Here is a 19,157-nt window from a genome sequence, read left to right as displayed (position 1 = left end):
TTATATAGACCATCCCTGACAGGTGTTTGTCCAACCCACTCTTAAAAATCCCCATGATGGAGATTCCACAACCTCCTTAGGCAATTTATTCCAGTGCTTAACCACTCTGACAGTTAGGAAGTTTTTCTTAATGTCCAACCTAAACCACCCTTGTTGCAGGTTAAGTCCATTGCTTCTTGTCCTATCCTCAGAGGTTAAGAAGAACAATTTTTCTGCTTGTAACAACATTTTATGTACTTGAAAACTGATACGTCCCCTCTCAGTCTTCTCTTCTCCAGACTAAACAAACTCAATTTTTTCAATCTTCCCTCATAGGTCATGTTTTCTAGACCTTTAATAATTTTTGTTGCTCTTCTCTGGACTTTCTCCAGTTTATCCACATCTTTCCTGAAATGTGGCGCCCAGAACTGGATACAATACTCCAGCTGAGGCCTAATCAGCGCGGAGTAGAGTGGAAGAATTACTTCTCATGTCTTGCTCACAATACTCCTGCTATACATCCCAGAATGTTTGCTTTTTTTGCAACAGCGTTACATTGTTGACTCATATTTAGCTTGTGGTCCACTATGACCCCCAAATCCCTTTCCGCAGTACTCCTTCCTAGGCAGTTGTTTCCCATTTTGTATGTGTGCAACTGATTTTTCCTTCCTAAGTGAAGTACTTTGCATTTGTCCTTATTGAATTTCATCCTATTTACTTCAGACCATTTCTCCAGTTTGTCCAGATCATTTTGGATTATAATCCTATCCTCCAAAGCACTTGCCACCCCTCACAGCTTGGTATTGTCTGGATGTCTTTCTGGAAGATTTGCTTTAGTCAGACACATATTATTGGGCTCAATATTGGGGTAACTGGGTGGAATTCTCTGGCCTGTGCTATGCAGGAGGTCAGACTAGATGATCTAATCATCCCTTCTGGTCTTAAAAGCCATGGATCTATGAAAATCTATGAATCCTTTCATGTTTTCTGAGGACTTTCAGTGTTACTAATGTCAGCTTTGCATCCTTGCTGTCATTTCAATGGATGAGGTCCCAGTCCCGCTGGAATATAAATAACCAGAGTAAAAATAAAATAATAATCAATAATTTATATATAACAGTACACAATTTAATAACAATAATATTACAAAATAAATATTAACAAATAAAATAGCTATTATATAGGACAGATAATTGACAAAGAAGATGAGATTACAGGACATGTGGTTTGGATGAGTGGAAGAAGATTGCAGGGACTAGTATCAGGTGCCAGGGCAGGGGGCACCCACGGTGAATGTGATTTATTATATGGCTGACTGGATGGACAGACTGCAGTACAGAATGTTTCTCAAGGCTGTGGGAAGACCAGAAAATGTAGAAGAAGGTTGCTGGCAAATGACTCTTGTGCGCTGTATTTATTGTTCATTGTGATGCGACTCTGTGTGCTTTGCACTATGAGAGAAGGTATGTATGTAATCAGTAGGGCATGTTTTGTGGTATGTATCCCAGTATTAATAATGTTGGGACCAAATACATTCCCTCTTAAACTGTGATAAACTCCATGTCCGATTGTGTGGGTGACCAAGGGTCTTCAGAAATTTCTGTGTTAACCAAAGAAAATAGCAACAAACTTTGGCAAAGCTACTCTTTGCTAGGATTGGTTAAACTTTGTTAAGAAGAGGACATAGATCAGGGGTGGCCAACCTGAGCCTGAGAAGGAGCCAGAATTTACCAATGTACATTGCCAAAGAGCCACAGTAATACATCAGCAGCCCCCCATCAGCTCTCCCCTGCCCTGCCCCCACCGCTTCCCGTGCCTCCCACCCACCGGCTGCCCTGCCAATCAGCGCCTCCTCCTACCTCCGTGCACCTCCTGATCAGCTGTTTCATGGCATGCAGGAGGCTCTGGGGGTTGGGGGGGAAGAGCAAGGGCACGGCTGGCTCAGGGGAGGGGGCAGGAAGGGGTGGAGTGAGGGCAGGGCCTGTGGCAGAGCCAGGGGGTTAGCAGTGAGCACCCCCTGGCACATTGGAAAGTTGGTGCCTGTAGCTCCAGCCCCGGAGTCGGTGCCTATACAAGGAGCCACATATTAACTTGTGAAGAGCCTCATGTGGCTCCGGAGCCACCAGTTGGCCACCCCTGACATAGATAGATATACACCAAGCACATTGAAATGGGAATGTGTTTGTTGAGATATCAAGTCTCTGCCCGGGACTGGATTAAAAGGTATAGGCACTATAAATCTACTAGTAGGGCAACTTCTGGAGTCATGTGATTACAGCAGAATCCCACTTTTAATAAAACACCACCACTATGTTGCTAGCTCTCGGAGATGCAGAGAAAAATCTGACAATGTCACCTGAGTGTAGCTGATGCAGTGACATCTCCTGGGTTTGCAGAGAGCCTGAGGCAATTGCTCTGAGAGGCAGGAGCTGCCCTGGGTGTAACCGATGCAGCAACATGTGCCTGAATCTTTAGAGAGCCTTGTGGGGGGAGCTGCCCTGCGTGTGACTGATATTGGGACATCTGCCCAAGTCTGCAGATTGTCCCAGCTCAACCACAGGATGGATTAACGTGAGAAGTGGGCTGTAGGTCTCTGCCAATTATATAAATCTCAGCCCTTCCCGGAAGGGCCTTGGAGACCTGCACCAGGCATGAAAAACTGTCAGTAATAAGACAGAGCAAGGAGGAATCAGGCACTGTGAATTGAATTGAAAGTCAGAAACTGAGGTTACCAGCACCAGCCCCTGCACCATTTGCAGGGAAAAAATGCATGTGGACCACACTGCTGAGGCAGATGATGTCTGTCTGCCCCCATGTGCATCATGTGCTAGGAGGGGGTAGTCACTGCTTGTGGAGGATTCTCCTCACCAGAGAGCCTGTGCAGTTCAGCCCCAGCTCCCTGCGAGAGAGGCACAGTAGCACAGCCATGTTCATTGGTGTGTCCATGTCCGTTGTGGTGTATATGTTCATCAGTGTCTACATTTACACTTGTGAATCTTCGTCCATCTGGACTGTGCCGTCTCACATATTTCCATAGCACCCAACCAACTACCATAAAAGGCACCACTAACAGAGCCAAATAGGCATAGTGGTTGGAGTTTGCTGGATCTGAAATAAAACCACAAATAAATCAAAGGCTGAAATATCCTGCTTTAGTCATGTGCTGAAAGACATGGAGTAATAGAAATGGAAGAGATTGCCATCACTTTTCTTCCCCACCCCATACTGTGACAAGATCAATGCAATCTCAGGTAGGGTGTGATTTTGTAAGTTACTGAGGAGCTCAATAGTCTGCAGCATTGAGCCCTTATTGGGAACTTGAGGAATGCACAGTGAAATAATGATAAATAATATTAATTCTTTGCCCTTTTACCCACAAAGCCCAAAGCTCTTTTCAACTAGTAACTAATCATCACTAGTTACTGGGAAGTAGGTCAGTGGGTCAGTATTACTACGAGAGCTGAGGGAATAATTTGCAGTGAATAATCTTGACAGGTTTCCCACACAACAACTGCAAAATTAATTCCCCTTGATTGCACAGTTCACTCCCCCAGGAAGGCACCAACTGCAAAATTCTTGACTTTCAGATTCAAATTTATATCTGAGTATCTATTTGCAGTATTGTTGTAGCCTTGTTGGTCTCAGGATATTAGAGAGACAAGGAGGGGCGGAAGGAGGTAATATCTTTTATTGAAAGCTTGTGTCTCTCACCACCAGAAGATGGTCCAATAAAAGATCCCACACCTCGTCTCTCGGATATCTAATTATCTATCAGTTTCACCAGTGAATAATTCCTAGGCTGCAGACCAATCATATGGAATAGAGGATTTGTGCTGCAACCTTCTTAACTACACATGGCACAAGTTTCCAATTGTATACTTGACTGTAAATAGTCCCAACTTGTGTGATGTTTTATTGTTGTTATAATTCACATGTATTACGATAGCACCTACAGGCTCCAACCCAGATCAGGGCCCCATTATGCTGGGCCCTGCACAGAAAGTGAGAGATAGCTCTGACCCCGAAGGGCTCACGCCCCAAATAGACAAGAGAGACACAGTGCAGGAGGAGAACTGGCGGCAAAGTGGCTCACTCAAGGTGACATGGCAGGTCAGCAGCATAGCTGGGAAGAGAGCCCATGTCTCTGAGTCCCAGTCCCATGCCTGCACCACTTAACCGCACTAACTCTTCTTTAACCACATTTGTCATGCAAGCAGGAAGTAAAAGCATTGTCGTGATTAACACAAAAAATCTGTGGAAGGGCTTGGTATAGAACCCAGGAGTCCTGGCTCTTAGACAACTGCTCTAACCTCTAGACAGACTGCCTTACATGTTGCCTCTGCTTAGAATATACAGTTGTTCAAGTGGTGAAAATTTCCAAAGGGAACATAACATTAAACGCTCCCCATGTGATATTTGGGGCCAGGGAGAGCAGAACACATCTGCACTCCATGGACCTATGGAGACAAATCCACTGGAATTTTGCACAGGATGGGACATCATCCAGCAACAAGTTTCCCAAATGTTTGAGGAACATATGGCACTAACCAGATAGAGGGAATAATTTCCTTTCACTTACTCTTCCTTTCTGCAGTCCCATTGGCAGATCTCTCAGTAACCTTGGGGCTCCCTGGTGTGGAAGGCGAGAATAGGGTAGGATCTGGAATGACAAGATAGGAGGTGGGATCCCAGAAAGGATTCAACAAACAGAAATTGCACAGGAGAAGAAAATGTAAGGAATGGTTATTTGTATTTCAGTAACAACTAGGGGCTTCAATGAAGATCAGGGTCCCATTGTGCCAGGCATTGCACAGACACACAGGGAGACAGTCCCTGTCCCAGCTGAGATCAGGGCCCCATTGTGCTGGGCACTTCACAGATACACAGGGAGAGACAGACCCTGCCCCAAAGGGCTCATGACCAAGGACGGGGAGGAGGGAGTTTTCAAAAGTTTCTAGCCTGAGCCTGCAGCGAGCCTGAGACAGTCACTTTGAAAGGGGTGATCTCCCCATGCATCTCATTGGCATGTTAACTCCCAGCCTCAGTGCTCAGGGGGCCCTGCCAGCTCCACCCAGCAAGGGGTGCTATGTGTGGCAGGAGGGGAAGAGCACTGCCACCCCTGGAGTGGAGAATGGAACCTCATGTTAATGCCTCTGCCTCTCCAGGAGGGGACTCACACCTGCCACCATCACTCCAAGTGGGGGTTAGGGTCACAGCATGGGCTTAGGGTCCTGGCACACGGATAAGACTGCAGGAGGCCCATATAGCCTCAGGTCTGGCAGCTGGCAGGGTGGGGTTGGAGTTTGGACACTAGGACTGTCCCAGGGCTGGGGAAAAGGAGTCTTCTGAGAACATACCAGCCATCGTCAGGGAGACAGATGCTGTAATGGTTCCATTCCAGTGCTTAATCTGATAGTCTCCTTCAAGCCATTTGCTCATGTTCTCAACAGTGAAGTACTTATTCGACAAGGTGATGTGGCCTTCAAAGTTGCTGCTGAAATATTGTGGCTTCTGGCTTCTTAGAACCAAGATGATGTCGCACTGGGAAGTGTAGGGGTTTCTCTTACACACTTCAGGCATGCTTCTGGAAATGCTCACTGGGATCTGCACAGAGGAGCCCTCAGGGATGGAGCAGGAATGGACAGGCCAGACTGAGACTGGAAGAAGGATGCAACAATTTTAAATGATTCCAGGTGCTACTGTGCTCCTGGGAAGTTCTTTGCATGTCTGAGCGGAGCCGGGAGAGCCCAGCATGAAGGGGAATGAGGTGGGACCACCAGTGGGGGAGGGGAGATCCCAGTATACCCAGTTCACTCACAGAGAAACCAACCTGTAGTTCTGTCCCCCACACCTCAGCAAGGATCTATCAGAACCAGAGGCTCCATGGGGACTCCTTTATGGAGAGAGATTGAGAAGACTGGGGCTGTTTAGCAAGGTGGTAAGAGGAGATGGGATAAAAATATAAATAATAATGAACTGGACAGAGAAGGTGGATTGGTCACTGCTATTCACTCTGTTCTTGTGTTAGGAGACCAGGGGACACTCAATGACACTGCAAGATGACAAATTTAAAACTAAACTAAGGAAATACTTTTTCACACAACACACAAATTGCCTCTGGAACTCAGCGCCATAATATCTTATTGAGGCCAAGGGATTAGCGGGATCAAAAAAAATTTGGCTATTCCTATTATCCATGTAAATGTTCAGAATCATAAGAATAAAGATGAAAAATAATTAGAGTTTTGGAACCCTCCGGTTTGGGGGCATGAACCTGACCTCTAATTGATAGGGGTCAGGAAGAAGCTTCCTCTTTGGGGTAAGGTACTCCATCACTGTTCACTACAGGGTCTCTTGTCTCTTCCTCTGACTCTGGTGGAACTGGCAGTCAGGAAATAGGGCTGGGTGGACCCCTGCTCTGGTCCAATCTGGCCACTCCATGGCCCGCCCCCTCCCAGACAGACTGTTGTATGGGCTGTAAAGACAAATGCTGAACACAATCTTCTCCCCAGCAGGCCTCCCCTGGACCCTTCCCTCTCTCCCTACTGCCTGGGCCATGAACACCATACAGATCTTCCTCTGGGCCACACTGGGTGGCCTATCCCCTGGCTCAATGGCTCAATTGTTCTCAGGGACTGAATGTCATTTCCCCTCTCTGGTTGCTCAGCCTGGAGATGACTACGATTTCCATAGCGTGTGACTTGGTGCTATGGAAACCTACCATGGGTTCATTGTAACACACCAGCCTCTTCCCTCCAGCTCTGCCTAACGGTGTGTCAGGGAGGCCCTGGGAAGCCTCACTGCACTGTGGGCAGCCTCACAGATATTTCCTGCCACAGGCCTGGAAAGGGGACGTAGACTGTTGCCTCTTTACCTGGCTGCTGAGTTGGGCACATCTGGGAAGAGTTAGCCGCTGAGTGGACTGTGCTGAGTGCCAGCCAAAAGAGAGCTAGGACCAATCCACATGGCCCTCTAGGAAACATGGCAGCAGATGAGACTGGAGCTTCTTCGGAGGAGTAGGAGCCTGCAGCAGTGAGAGATCAGCTCAGTTATGTTGGATGCTCTCTTGAAGACCCTCCTGAGGCTCATCAGTCCCTAGGCTGTGCAACTACCATTGTGGAAGGGTCAGCTGGGTTTGAGCACACAATGCAGCTGCCTCTCTCCCCCTGTGACTCTGAGGGTCTGTACAATGATGGGAAGGATCCAGGAAGATGGTTGAGTGGCAGCTCACCCCTCTACACTGCAGGAGGCCCAGCCTGGGGGCTGTGGATTGCTGGGCATGAGAACTGTTCTGAGATCCAGTCCAGCACCCAAGAAGAATGGAGAGCTGCTCCTCTGCCACTTCTTGGAGGGGTCTTTGTGGGACCCAGTGCACAGAGTGGAGCTGGTGGAGCTGCCCTTTGAAACTGGCCCTTACCACTCCCTGTGTTTCTGTTTTCACTCTCCCCAAAGCCAGGCACCAAATTAGCTGCAAGTCCAGGAATCTTCTCCCCCTCTTCCAAAATGGCTAGAGGCAGATACCCCAATGGGAGAGGGAAATCACAGCCTGCTATGCAGCCTGGCTGGTGGTCCTCAAATGTCTCAGCTCCACTCTCCCCTCCCACACACCCCCAGTGCCAGAGCCAATCAGTATCGGGTAGCTTCGTCTAATAGGTTCTGTGAAGCCATTGAAAGAGGACAGGACCCCCTCTGCACTCAAGAGGGCAGGGTGGAGCCATCACTCCCTCCTGCGGGGTCAATGGGGAACAGATCTCAGAGCTCCCCTCCTCCCCATTTACTGAAGGGAGCCAGGAATCGCTCTGGTCATAGAATCATAGAATCATAGAATATCAGGGTTGGAAGGGACCCCAGAAGGTCATCTAGTCCAACCCCCTGCTCAAAGCAGGACCAAGTCCCAGTTAAATCATCCTAGCCAGGGCTTTGTCAAGCCTGACCTTAAAAACCTCTAAGGAAGGAGATTCTACCACCTCCCTAGGTAACGCATTCCAGTGTTTCACCACCCTCTTAGTGAAAAAGTTTTTCCTAATATCCAATCTAAACCTCCCCCATTGCAACTTGAGACCATTACTCCTCGTTCTGTCATCTGCTACCATTGAGAACAGTCTAGAGCCATCCTCTTTGAAACCCCCTTTCAGGTAGTTGAAAGCAGCTATCAAATCCCCCCTCATTCTTCTCTTCTGCAGACTAAACAATCCCAGCTCCCTCAGCCTCTCCTCATAAGTCATGTGCTCTAGACCCCTAATCATTTTTGTTGCCCTTCGCTGTACTCTTTCCAATTTATCCACATCCTTCTTGTAGTGTGGGGCCCAAAACTGGACACAGTACTCCAGATGAGGCCTCACCAGTGTCGAATAGAGGGGAACGATCACGTCCCTCGATCTGCTCGCTATGCCCCTACTTATACATCCCAAAATGCCATTGGCCTTCTTGGCAACAAGGGCACACTGCTGACTCATATCCAGCTTCTCGTCCACTGTCACCCCTAGGTCCTTTTCCGCAGAACTGCTGCCGAGCCATTCGGTCCCTAGTCTGTAGCGGTGCATTGGATTCTTCCATCCTAAGTGCAGGACCCTGCACTTATCCTTATTGAACCTCATTAGATTTCTTTTGGCCCAATCTTCCAATTTGTCTAGGTCCTTCTGTATCCTATCCCTCCCCTCCAGCGTATCTACCACTCCTCCCAGTTTAGTATCATCCGCAAATTTGCTGAGAGTGCAATCCACACCATCCTCCAGATCATTTATGAAGATATTGAACAAAACGGGCCCCAGGACCGACCCCTGGGGCACTCCACTTGACACCGGCTGCCAACTAGACATGGAGCCATTGATCACTACCCGTTGAGCCCGACAATCTAGCCAGCTTTCTACCCACCTTATAGTGCATTCATCCAGCCCATACTTCCTTAACTTGCTGACAAGAATGCTGTGGGAGACCGTGTCAAAAGCTTTGCTAAAGTCAAGAAACAGTACATCCACTGCTTTCCCTTCATCCACAGAACCAGTAATCTCATCATAAAAGGCGATTAGATTAGTCAGGCATGACCTTCCCTTGGTGAATCCATGCTGACTGTTCCTGATCACTTTCCTCTCCTCTAAGTGCTTCAGGATTGATTCTTTGAGGACCTGCTCCATGATTTTTCCAGGGACTGAGGTGAGGCTGACCGGCCTGTAGTTCCCAGGATCCTCCTTCTTCCCTTTTTTAAAGATGGGCACTACATTAGCCTTTTTCCAGTCATCCGGGACTTCCCCCGTTCGCCACGAGTTTTCAAAGATAATGGCCAAGGGCTCTGCAATCACAGCCGCCAATTCCCTCAGCACTCTCGGATGCAATTCGTCCGGCCCCATGGACTTGTGCACGTCCAGCTTTTCTAAATAGTCCCTAACCACCTCTATCTCTACAGAGGGCTGGCCATCTCTTCCCCATTTTGTGATGCCCAGCACAGCAGTCTGGGAGCTGACCTTGTTAGTGAAAACAGAGGCAAAAAAAGCATTGAGTACATTAGCTTTTTCCACATCCTCTGTCACTAGCTTGCCTCCCTCATTCAGTAAGGGGCCCACACTTTCCTTGGCTTTCTTCTTGTTGCCAACATACCTGAAGAAACCCTTCTTGTTACTCTTGACATCTCTTGCTAGCTGCAGCTCCAGGTGCGATTTGGCCCTCCTGATATCTTTCCTACATGCCCGAGCAATATTTTTATACTCTTCCCTGGTCATATGTCCAACCTTCCACTTCTTGTAAGCTTCTTTTTTATGTTTAAGATCCGCTAGGATTTCACCATTAAGCCAAGCTGGTCGCCTGCCATATTTACTATTCTTTCGACTCATCGGGATGGTTTGTCCCTGTAACCTCAACAGGGATTCCTTGAAATACAGCCAGCTCTCCTGGACTCCCTTCCCTTTCATGTTAGTCCCCCAGGGGATCCTGGCCATCTGTTCCCTGAGGGAGTCAAAGTCTGCTTTCCTGAAGTCCAGGGTCCGTATCCTGCTGCTTACCTTTCTTCCCTGCGTCAGGATCCTGAACTAAACCAACTCATGGTCACTGCCTCCCAGATTCCCATCCACTTTTGCTTCCCCCACTAATTCTACCCGGTTTGTGAGCAGCAGGTCAAGAAAAGCGCTCCCCCTAGTTGGCTCCCCTAGCACTTGCACCAGGAAATTGTCCCCTACGCTTTCCAAAAACTTCCTGGATTGTCTATGCACCGCTGTATTGCTCTCCCAGCAGATATCAGGAAAATTAAAGTCACCCATGAGAATCAGGGCATGTGATCTAGTAGCTTCCGTGAGTTGCCGGAAGAAAGCCTCATCCACCTCATCCCCCTGGTCCGGTGGTCTATAGCAGACTCCCACCATGACATCACTCTTGTTGCACACACTTCTAAACTTAATCCAGAGACACTCAGGTTTTTCCACAGTTTCGTACCGGAGCTCTGAGCAGTCATACTGCTCCCTTACATACAGTGCTACTCCCCCACCTTTTCTGCCCTGCCTGTCCTTCCTGAACAGTTTATAACCATCCATGACTGTACTCCAGTCATGTGAGTTATCCCACCAAGTCTCTGTTATTCCAATCACGTCATAATTCCTTGACATCACCAGGACCTCCAGTTCTCCCTGCTTGTTTCCAAGGCTTTGTGCATTTGTATATAAGCACTTGAGATAACCTGTTGATCGCCCCTCATTCCCAGTATGAGGCAGGAGCCCTCCCCTCACAGACATTCCTGCCTGTGCTTCCTCCCGGTATCCCGCTTTCCCACTTACCTCAGGGCTTTGGTCTCCTTCCCCCGGTGAACCTAGTTTAAAGCCCTCCTCACTAGGTTAGCCAGCCTGCTGGCAAAGATGTTCTTCCCTCTCTTCGTAAGATGGAGCCCGTCTCTGCCCAGCACTCCTCCTTCATGGAACACCATCCCATGGTCAAAGAATCCAAAGCCTTCTCTCCGACACCACCTGCGTAGCCATTCGTTGACCTCCACGATTCGACGGTCCCTACCCAGGCCTTTTCCTTCCACGGGGAGGATGGACGAGAACACCACTTGCGCCTCCAACTCCTTTATCCTTCTTCCCAGAGCCACGTAGTCCGCAGTGATCCGCTCAAGGTCATTCTTGGCAGTATCATTGGTGCCCACGTGGAGAAGCAGGAAGGGGTAGCCATCCGAGGGCTTGATGAGTCTCGGCAGTCTCTCCGTCACATCACGAATCTTAGCCCCTGGCAAGCAGCAGACTTCTCGGTTTTCCCGGTCAGGGCGGCAGATAGATGACTCAGTCCCCCGGAGGAGAGAGTCCCCGACCACCACCACCCGCCTTCTCCTCTTGGGAGTGGTGGTCGTGGAACCCCCAACCTCAGGACATCGCATCTCATGCCTCCCAACCAGCGGAGTCTCCTTCTGCTTTCTCCCCCCAGACATATCATCTGGTCCACTCTCCGCATTGGTACCTGTGGAGAGAACATGAAAGCGGTTAGTTACCTGTGTCTGTGTTACTGGAACCCGGACATTCCGCTTACCTCTTCTGGAGGTCACATGTTGCCAAGCTTCTTCACTGGCCTCTTGGCTCCTCTGTGCAACCTGCTCTATATCTTTAGAGCTTTGTGCCCCTAGAAGGCTATCCTGAGTTTGGTCCAGAAAATCCTCAGTCTCTCGTATACAACGCAGGGTCATTACCTGTTGCTCCAGACCTTCAATCTTCTCTTCCAATATGGAGACCAGCTTGCACTTTGTACAGACAAAGTCGCTTCTGTCCTGTGGAAGAAAGACAAACATGGCACATCCAGTGCAGGTCACAACAGCTGAACCCCCCCCTTCCATATCACCTACCTACTATGAGCTTCCTCAGAGACGTTGGCAAGATGTAAGCCTCACTGGGCTCACTCCAGGCGAACTCCCAGGCAAACTCCTGCTGTGAGCTGCTCTGCTGTCCCCGCTGCTCAGCTGGTTCGCGGGGCTCTGGCTATTTTTAAACAGCCAGGCTTCCCTGACGCAAACACACAGACACCCTAATGCCCGCCCCCTGCAGGCTAGCAGCCAATCAGACACTCACTCAGGCTCTCTCCCTGCCCTCCCAGCAAACACACGCTCGGATACTTCCTCAGCAAGCAAACACACACACTCGGACACACTATGTGGTCACTCACCTGGAGAGGGATGGTGAGCTCACACTGATCAGACCTTCTGCACCCAGCAGGGACGTGGTGGGAGGAGCTTCTCTGTGGGAAAAGAAACAAACTGGGGTCAGTCCATGACACCCTTCTCCTTTTCCCACAGCCTGGGGTGCTCTGCTCCTCTCCTGCAAAGCCAACAGCCACCTAATGGGAGGCCACTGCCCTCCCTGCATCTGCCTTGACATACAAACCCAACCATGAGCATAGGTCCTCATGCCCTGGCTAGGTCGTCTTGTGCTTTCTGCTCCTTGGGAGAGTAGCAAGAAAGACACTTCCATATTGAGCCCCTTGGTGCTCAGCACAACCTGAGCCAGCGTCATTTACTCCACAGCACCATGCCCAGGTTGGTGTCCTCCCACCCTCATCTTTCAAATGTCTATCAGTTTGAGGGAGGTCACTCACTGCAGTCCCCACATTACCTACAGTTTGCACAAATTTGGTGTCCCCTAAATGCTATTGCTGGTTACAGATTTTAAGGCCTGAAAAGACCATCATGATTTAGTCTGGTCTCCTGCATAAACACAGGCCAGATCATTTCCCCCAGGGATCTCTTCATGGAATCCAATAATTTGTGGCTGAACCAGAGCAAGGCTTTCAGAAAGACCAGCCCAATCTCGATTTAGGCCTGGTCTATACACAAAGGCTCTGTCTATGTGGGAACATGTTACCAATTATGCTGATCTAGTTATACTAATGTAAGTTTTCATATAGACACTCTTATACCCTTGTAACCCCTTCCCAAGTGACATAAACTAAACAGGAAAAAGGCACTTTTCTGCTGGAACAAGGCCTTGTCTATATGGGGAAATTTTGTGTAATCAAAGTTACACAATATAATTATATCAATATGGTTCTGCTGATATAGCCCACCATGTACACACTTTTATAGCAAAGTGCCCTTTTTTTCAGTTTAGCTTATGCCATTTAGGAATGAGTTTAAGCTAAACAAAACAAAACAAAAAAAAGCTGCTCTTGTACCAGAATAAGGGAGTCCACACTGGGGGAGTGGAGAAGGGGGTAATACCAGGGTAACTTTAAATTCACACATTTGCTTACAAGGGTATAACTTTGCAGTGTAGACAAGCCCAGGTTTAGCTAAATCAGTAGAAATCACACCTCTCAGGTATATCAGTGCAATTTTGGCTGTGGACTCTCTTACATCAGCTGAAACCTGGTTTACAGTAATTCTGAGATATAACCAGTTTTAAACCAGTGTGAGTCCAGGGGTTATATCAGTTTCACTGAATCTATTTTTCTACCAATTTTAGTTAAACCAGTGCGCAGACTGTACAAACGTCTGTGTATAGATAAGCCCTTAGAGACTGGGCCTGATGCAGAATCCACAACCCTGGGGAAGCTGCTCCAATGGTTAATCTCCCTCCCTGTTGAAATGTGCACCTTGAGTTTCGGGTGTGAACTTGTCTTGCTCCCAGCCACTGGCTCCTGACTGGCAGCCACGTGGGCTCGTTACAGGGAGGTAACGGGGAGAGTGGTTCACACTCAAGGGAGCAACCTCACAGTGCTGTAAGTTTCTGAGCTGGGGGCCCGCCCCCCGTCCCGCCTCTCCACCACGCAAACCGCAGCGTGAGACGTCACGGCTCACTCTCTCACTCACTGCCCAGCTCTAGTCCCACCCCTAACATATGTGACAGCGAATCAGCAGGCTCCTCCAGGAGCGTCAGACACTCCCCTTCTCCTTCATTGGCCTAATAAGACACACCTCTCCACAACCCGCTCTCCCTCCTCGCCCAGGCGTGCGAGTTCGCTGGGTGTCCTCTCAGCCTCTGCCCGCTGGTTTGCCCAGGTCCCTGGACAAGAGATCGGGGTGCGAGCAGGAATTCACCATTTGCCTGCGGCTGCGGCAAGGAACAAATCCCAGGAACGTGCCACCCCCAGCTTTAGGCACAGTGCATCAGCCACTCTTTCCTGCTGATCTGTCAAATGCTCCCCTCACACGCTGGGGGGCTATTGAATGTGCAGGGAAACAGCTCCGCAGTATTTCTGAAGGAACAGGGAACGTCTTTCAATTTCCTGGGGAGGGGCAAACTCCAAACGTGCTAAGTGGCCTGACCAGATGCCACGTTCGGGCAGAAGAAACAAGAAACAAAGAACCTGGAGAAAGCAAGAGTGGGCTGGTTTATTTTGAGGGTGAGCTGGGAGGGAAAGAGGCAGTGACACACTGATTGTTGGAGCAACCTCTCCCTCCTGTCTGCCTCTGATAGGGCCGCTGCAGTGACTGAAACAGAGTCGTTACCAGTGGAAAGACCTCGCCAGTGCCGTGTTTTCAATGGCTCCAGTGGCTCCATGCAGACAGGCCCATGCTCAGAATGGGCCCCGGCCTGCTCCACTTGCACTGCACCTCGAGACCCCGCTCCTCCCACCACTCACCACTTGCTCCTCTCGGCTGGCCAAGGGCTCCTCTCCGCCCCCTGGCCCCATGCCCCTGTTCCTCTCAGCCCCCTGGCCGTACCCTAGTGTACCTCTGGCTCCAGGCAGTCTCTGCTTCCCACCACCTGTATGGCCCCACCTGTCCCCCCGGAGCTGAGCCACCTGGGACTGGTATAGAAGCCTGGCCACTTTCAGCCAATTGTGCTGGGGAGAACAATGTGGGCAGGGAGTTTGTCTGGGCCCCTCCAGGCAAGTGCATCTTGAGGGACCCTGGCAGGCAGGTCCTGGCCTGGCTGACCGCGCCACTCCTGAGGGGCCAGAGCGATTCCTGGCCCTGGGACTGGTCCTAGCTGCGCTACCGGCTCAGCCCTGGCTGGCCTCTCACTCCGGGGACTAACCTCCCCGTGCCAGGTTCCATTGCCTCCATGAGGGCCCACAAATATGTTTGGTGCTGGGTCCACAAAAGGTTAAACCGGCCCTGGATGCTGCCCAGAGTGAGGGGCACAGAGGGCACAGCCAGTGCCTGCGTTTCCATGGGGGGTCCTTTCTCCTCCTCCTTCCCTGTGCCAGCTCCCCGCATCTTCCCTATCACTCTCCTTTCTAGGGTTGCCAGCCCTCCAGGATTGTCCTGGAGTCTCCAGGAATCCAGGATTAAACTTTAATTAAAGACCTTGTTTTGAGATGAAACCTCCAGGAAACAACCCACATTGGCAGCCCTACTGCTCTCCCAGTGCTGTGAACACTCCCCATCCCGCTGGCCACTTCAGGGAGCAGTTTCTTTTTTCTCTCTTCCCTATCCACGTCTCCGTCCTGGCCGCATCGCCCCGATGTGCGAGGTCATGACAGATGAATGCTGGGAAGGAGCCGGGGAAGGGTGATAACAGCCACACACCCCTGGACTCAGCTCGCCCCCACTGAAGTTAGTCCATGCAGAGCCTGGCTGGGAAATCTCCCTGGCTGGCTGGGAGGCGGGGCCACCAGAGCCCGGGCGCGGCTGCGGCTGCGTTACTCCCCTTCCGGCTCTCAGGTCAGAATCAGGCTTCGTAAACCAGCGCAGCACTTCCGCTCTGTCCTGCCCCCCTTGGGTGGCACTTCTTGGCCTGGGATGCTACAGACACAGAAAGCGCAGGCGAGGCTGCCGCCCCCCACTCCACTGCACCCACCTCCCCTCCAGTGTCCCGCCTCACGTTCCACCCCCAGAGCGAAACAGGAATCCCCTCTCCCAACCCCCTGCTGGACTCTCAGCCCTAGAGCCAGGAGGGAGTAAGGGAGTCTGTCCCCCTTCTGCCGCCGTCCGTTTGCTGCTTTCCACCTGGTCCTAGTGCTACTGACATTGCAGCGAATGCATTGGGCACAGAGCCTTGTACAGGCCCCTCATACAGGAGGGGAAATTAACCCCTAAATTCCCAGATCCTCAACCTGCCAGCAAATTTCCCAGGACCTAGAAACCTACCTGGGGTCTAAAGCACTGTACCCGACAAAGCAGCTTGCCTCATCACCTGGATCTAGCATCCCAGCATAACACATCCCATGTTTGGAGCTGGAGAATTCTCCACTCTACAGGCAACCATCCACCCTTTCCTGAGCTCCAGAATCCCCCATTCCACTGGGTAACTTTTGCTATCCAGGGATCTAAAATGCCAATTTTTATCTGGAATCCAAACCACCCCCATCCCACCATTGCAGGAGCAGGGACTCCAAGGCTGAACTAGATTGCAGAGGTGAAGGGCCCTCTTCCCACTGTTCTCTTTTCTTGTTCCCCTGCCTCCCTGAGCTGTTATTTATATTAGAGGCACCAGCTGAGATTGGGGCCCTAGTCCCTGCCTTGAAGAATTTACAATCTAAATAGACAAGACAGACACACAAAGGATTATCTCCTGGGGAACCGAAGCCTGGAGAGGATCAGTAATTTGCCCAGAATCAAACAGGGAGTGTGTGACAGTGCCAGTAGTTAAACCCAGGTCTCCTGGATCCCTGCCCAATGCCTTAACTGTAAGGCCTTGCATTAAGAATAGGGCTGGTTAATAATGTTGTCAAAACTTGTTTCAGAGTAGCAGCCGTGTTAGTCTGTATTCGCAAAAAGAAAAGGAGTACTTGTGGCACCTTAGAGACTAACAAATTTATTAGAGCATAAGCTTTCGTGAGCTACAGCTCACTTCATCGGTAGTGTTGGCAGGAAGGTCTCTGTGGGTTAATATGTTGGTTAGAGGTGTGTTGGAAATATTCCTTGAGTCTGAGACGTTGAAAATAGGATTCTAGGTCACCACAGAACTGTATCATGTTCGTGGGGGTGGAGGGGCAAAAGGAGAGATAGGACAGATTCTTCTGCTGGGCTAAGAGTATAACACTACAACACTATAACACTACAAAAGGAAGGATTCTGGGTGGACTCCTCCTGAAGGTCGAAACAGCAGCCTGGATTTCTACAAAGAGTGCTTCCGCCGACGTGCACGAACTGAAATTGTGGAATTTCATGGAATGCATCCGATGAAGTGAGCTGTAGCTCACGAAAGCTTATGCTCTAATAAATTTGTTAGTCTCTAAGGTGCCACAAGTACTCCTTTTCTTTTTGCGAATACAGACTAACAGGGCTGCTACTCTGAAACTAGAGCACATAGTTACAGTTACTTAAGGCAGCATGAACAATACTAATATAACAGAACAAAGGAGTTAATGCAATCAGAACTTTACACAACTTCCTAGCTGAAGGTTGTTTCGACTCTGTGAGCAGAATGTTATCCAAATACACAATTTGCAGAATTGCTGAGAGCGTCTCCACATGTACTGAGATTTCGAGTTAAAGCAGGGGTCTCCATCCTGCCCCAGCTCTGCCGATGTCTGCCGGGCCTGACACACAGCCCACCACCCACCTTGCCACTCCAGTCCCGGGTTAACCAACCCAGCACTGCCAACGCTGCTCCATCCCAACGCACAGCTCCTCTGTATTCCAGCCCGGGCTACCCAGCTCTGCGGACACCCCTCAGTCCCGAGCCAACGCCCCACACGGCTCTTTGCACGCACACACCCCGCGGCAGAAGGAGGGCGCTAGTCGGGGAACCAACCCCCGGGCTCGGGGTGTGAGCTCGCGCCGAGCCAGGAGGCCGCCGGTTCCCTTCAGCCCACGTGCTGCGGGGCCGCACGGCGCCAACCCTGTGCGCGCGGGAAAGCCTAGGTCCGGCCACCGGGCCAGAAGAGGGGCGGAAGTGACCTATTAGGACGGGCGTAGAAGCCACGCCCACTGCCCCAGCCGGCCGCCCTAGCCCGACGACGCCAGGCCCCTCCCCCCCGTTTGCCCCTCCCCCACCCCGTGCCGGGCTCCAGCCTGTTCCTTCCCCGCGCCTCCCTTCAGCCCGACCCCCAGCCCCTCCCCGTCTCAAGCCTTTTGTTCTCCCCGGTGTGTTCTCCGGCATCCCCATACTTGCCCTCGCGGCCTGCAGCAAGGGTCGTGGGAGGCAGCAGCGAGCGAGATGGTGCCTCTCCGCTGGAGCGGCGCCTCGTAACCCCGCCGCTGCCAGTGCATCACAAGGGGCTCGGCGGAGGTCATACCTGCCGCGCCTTGTTCAACACTCCTCTCCACCGCTCGCTGCTGCTTCCTGTGTGGCGGCGTTAACCCATTGAAACGTGTCAAGTCTGTTGAGGACCCACAACGTGGAATAGAACCCAGCTCACTTGGGGCTTGCCTACGCTGTGCTATTATGTATTTAGTGTTTGTGAGCCCCATGGAGCTGGACCTCATTGTGCCAGGCCCTGTACAAACACTGAACAAAGAGATGGTCCCTGCCCAGGGATCTCATTATCTGAATATAAAAAAAAGTGCCCACAAATGGGCACAAACCCTACTCCTGGGGGAATTCTGCACATGTGCAGAATTCATGTCCCATGCCGATTTTTTTACTTTCCTGCAGAATAATTCAGTTCTGTTGGGGAAGCAAAGGGAAGCCACAAGAGGGGTCATATGTCCCTCCTGAGCAGTGCAAGTGTGTCAGTTTGGGTGTTGGGAGCAGCTGGGGTAAATGTAAATTACCACGGGGGGTGTGGGTGGCAGAGCTGGGTGTGCATGCATGCAAGTGAGACTGTGTCCCTCTCGCTCACTAGCGTGGTGCGCCAGACGTGCAGGGGCAAGCTCTGCTCCCGCAGACAGAGTAGAATGTAGAACCCTGCCTGCATAGTGAATTGTTCATGTGTTACAAATGTGCTCCATGAACTGTTTACTACTGAGCTTTCTGGAGATGGTCAGTATCCAATATAAATTGTGAACTTGATTCCTGAGCCCTCGCTTGCTCTCAGTTGTCTATGATGTAATACTGAGCATACGGCTGCATATATTTGTTGATTAATAACTAGTAATAAAGGGTCAAACCTAGCTACATTGCTATTTGACAGAGGGGGTTTGGGGATTTCCTCCAGTGCTCCCCACTCCCATTCTCCAGCCAGCTCAGCAGTACATCTGAATCCCTGTCTGTGTTATTTCTTTTTCCAGAAGGATGTTAGTCATCTGCTGCAAGGACCCTGAACTCTTAAACGTGGCCCAGAATCCTGTGATGCTGCAAAGTAGATTATAGGCAGTCCTCAATCCCAGCTGCTTTTCTGTCATTTTCACATTGCACTAGCTTGCCAACTGTTTTTGGTTGCAA

The 19,157-nt window shown here is 50.5% G+C and overlaps 1 protein-coding gene across 2 annotated transcripts; it reads right to left on the bottom strand.

Moving 5' to 3' along the window:
• Window positions 1-1,998: 1,998 nt before the first annotated feature.
• On the bottom strand, window positions 1,999-18,010 carry LOC122456611. 2 transcript variants are annotated; one of them, XM_043497079.1, is made up of 6 exons: window positions 17,947-18,010; window positions 12,109-12,180; window positions 6,852-7,003; window positions 5,337-5,637; window positions 4,559-4,639; window positions 1,999-3,087 (listed from the first exon to the last, which is right to left on the bottom strand). In XM_043497079.1, exons 3-6 carry the CDS (start codon window positions 6,960-6,962, stop codon window positions 2,807-2,809), a joined length of 774 nt encoding a protein of 257 aa, XP_043353014.1. In that variant the 5' UTR covers window positions 6,963-7,003; window positions 12,109-12,180; window positions 17,947-18,010; the 3' UTR covers window positions 1,999-2,806. The 2 variants fall into 2 exon arrangements, with proteins under 2 accessions (XP_043353014.1, XP_043353013.1); XM_043497078.1 differs by having other exon boundaries at window positions 6,852-7,018; window positions 12,118-12,180; window positions 17,947-17,989.
• Between the last annotated feature and the right edge of the window lie 1,147 nt (window positions 18,011-19,157).

The sequence above is a fragment of the Dermochelys coriacea genome, chromosome 14 (genome assembly GCF_009764565.3).
Source record: "Dermochelys coriacea isolate rDerCor1 chromosome 14, rDerCor1.pri.v4, whole genome shotgun sequence".
Taxonomy (NCBI): domain Eukaryota; kingdom Metazoa; phylum Chordata; order Testudines; family Dermochelyidae; genus Dermochelys; species Dermochelys coriacea.
The sequence above is the reverse complement of the archived record's forward strand: the minus strand, read 5'-3'. Positions and strand labels throughout refer to the sequence as shown.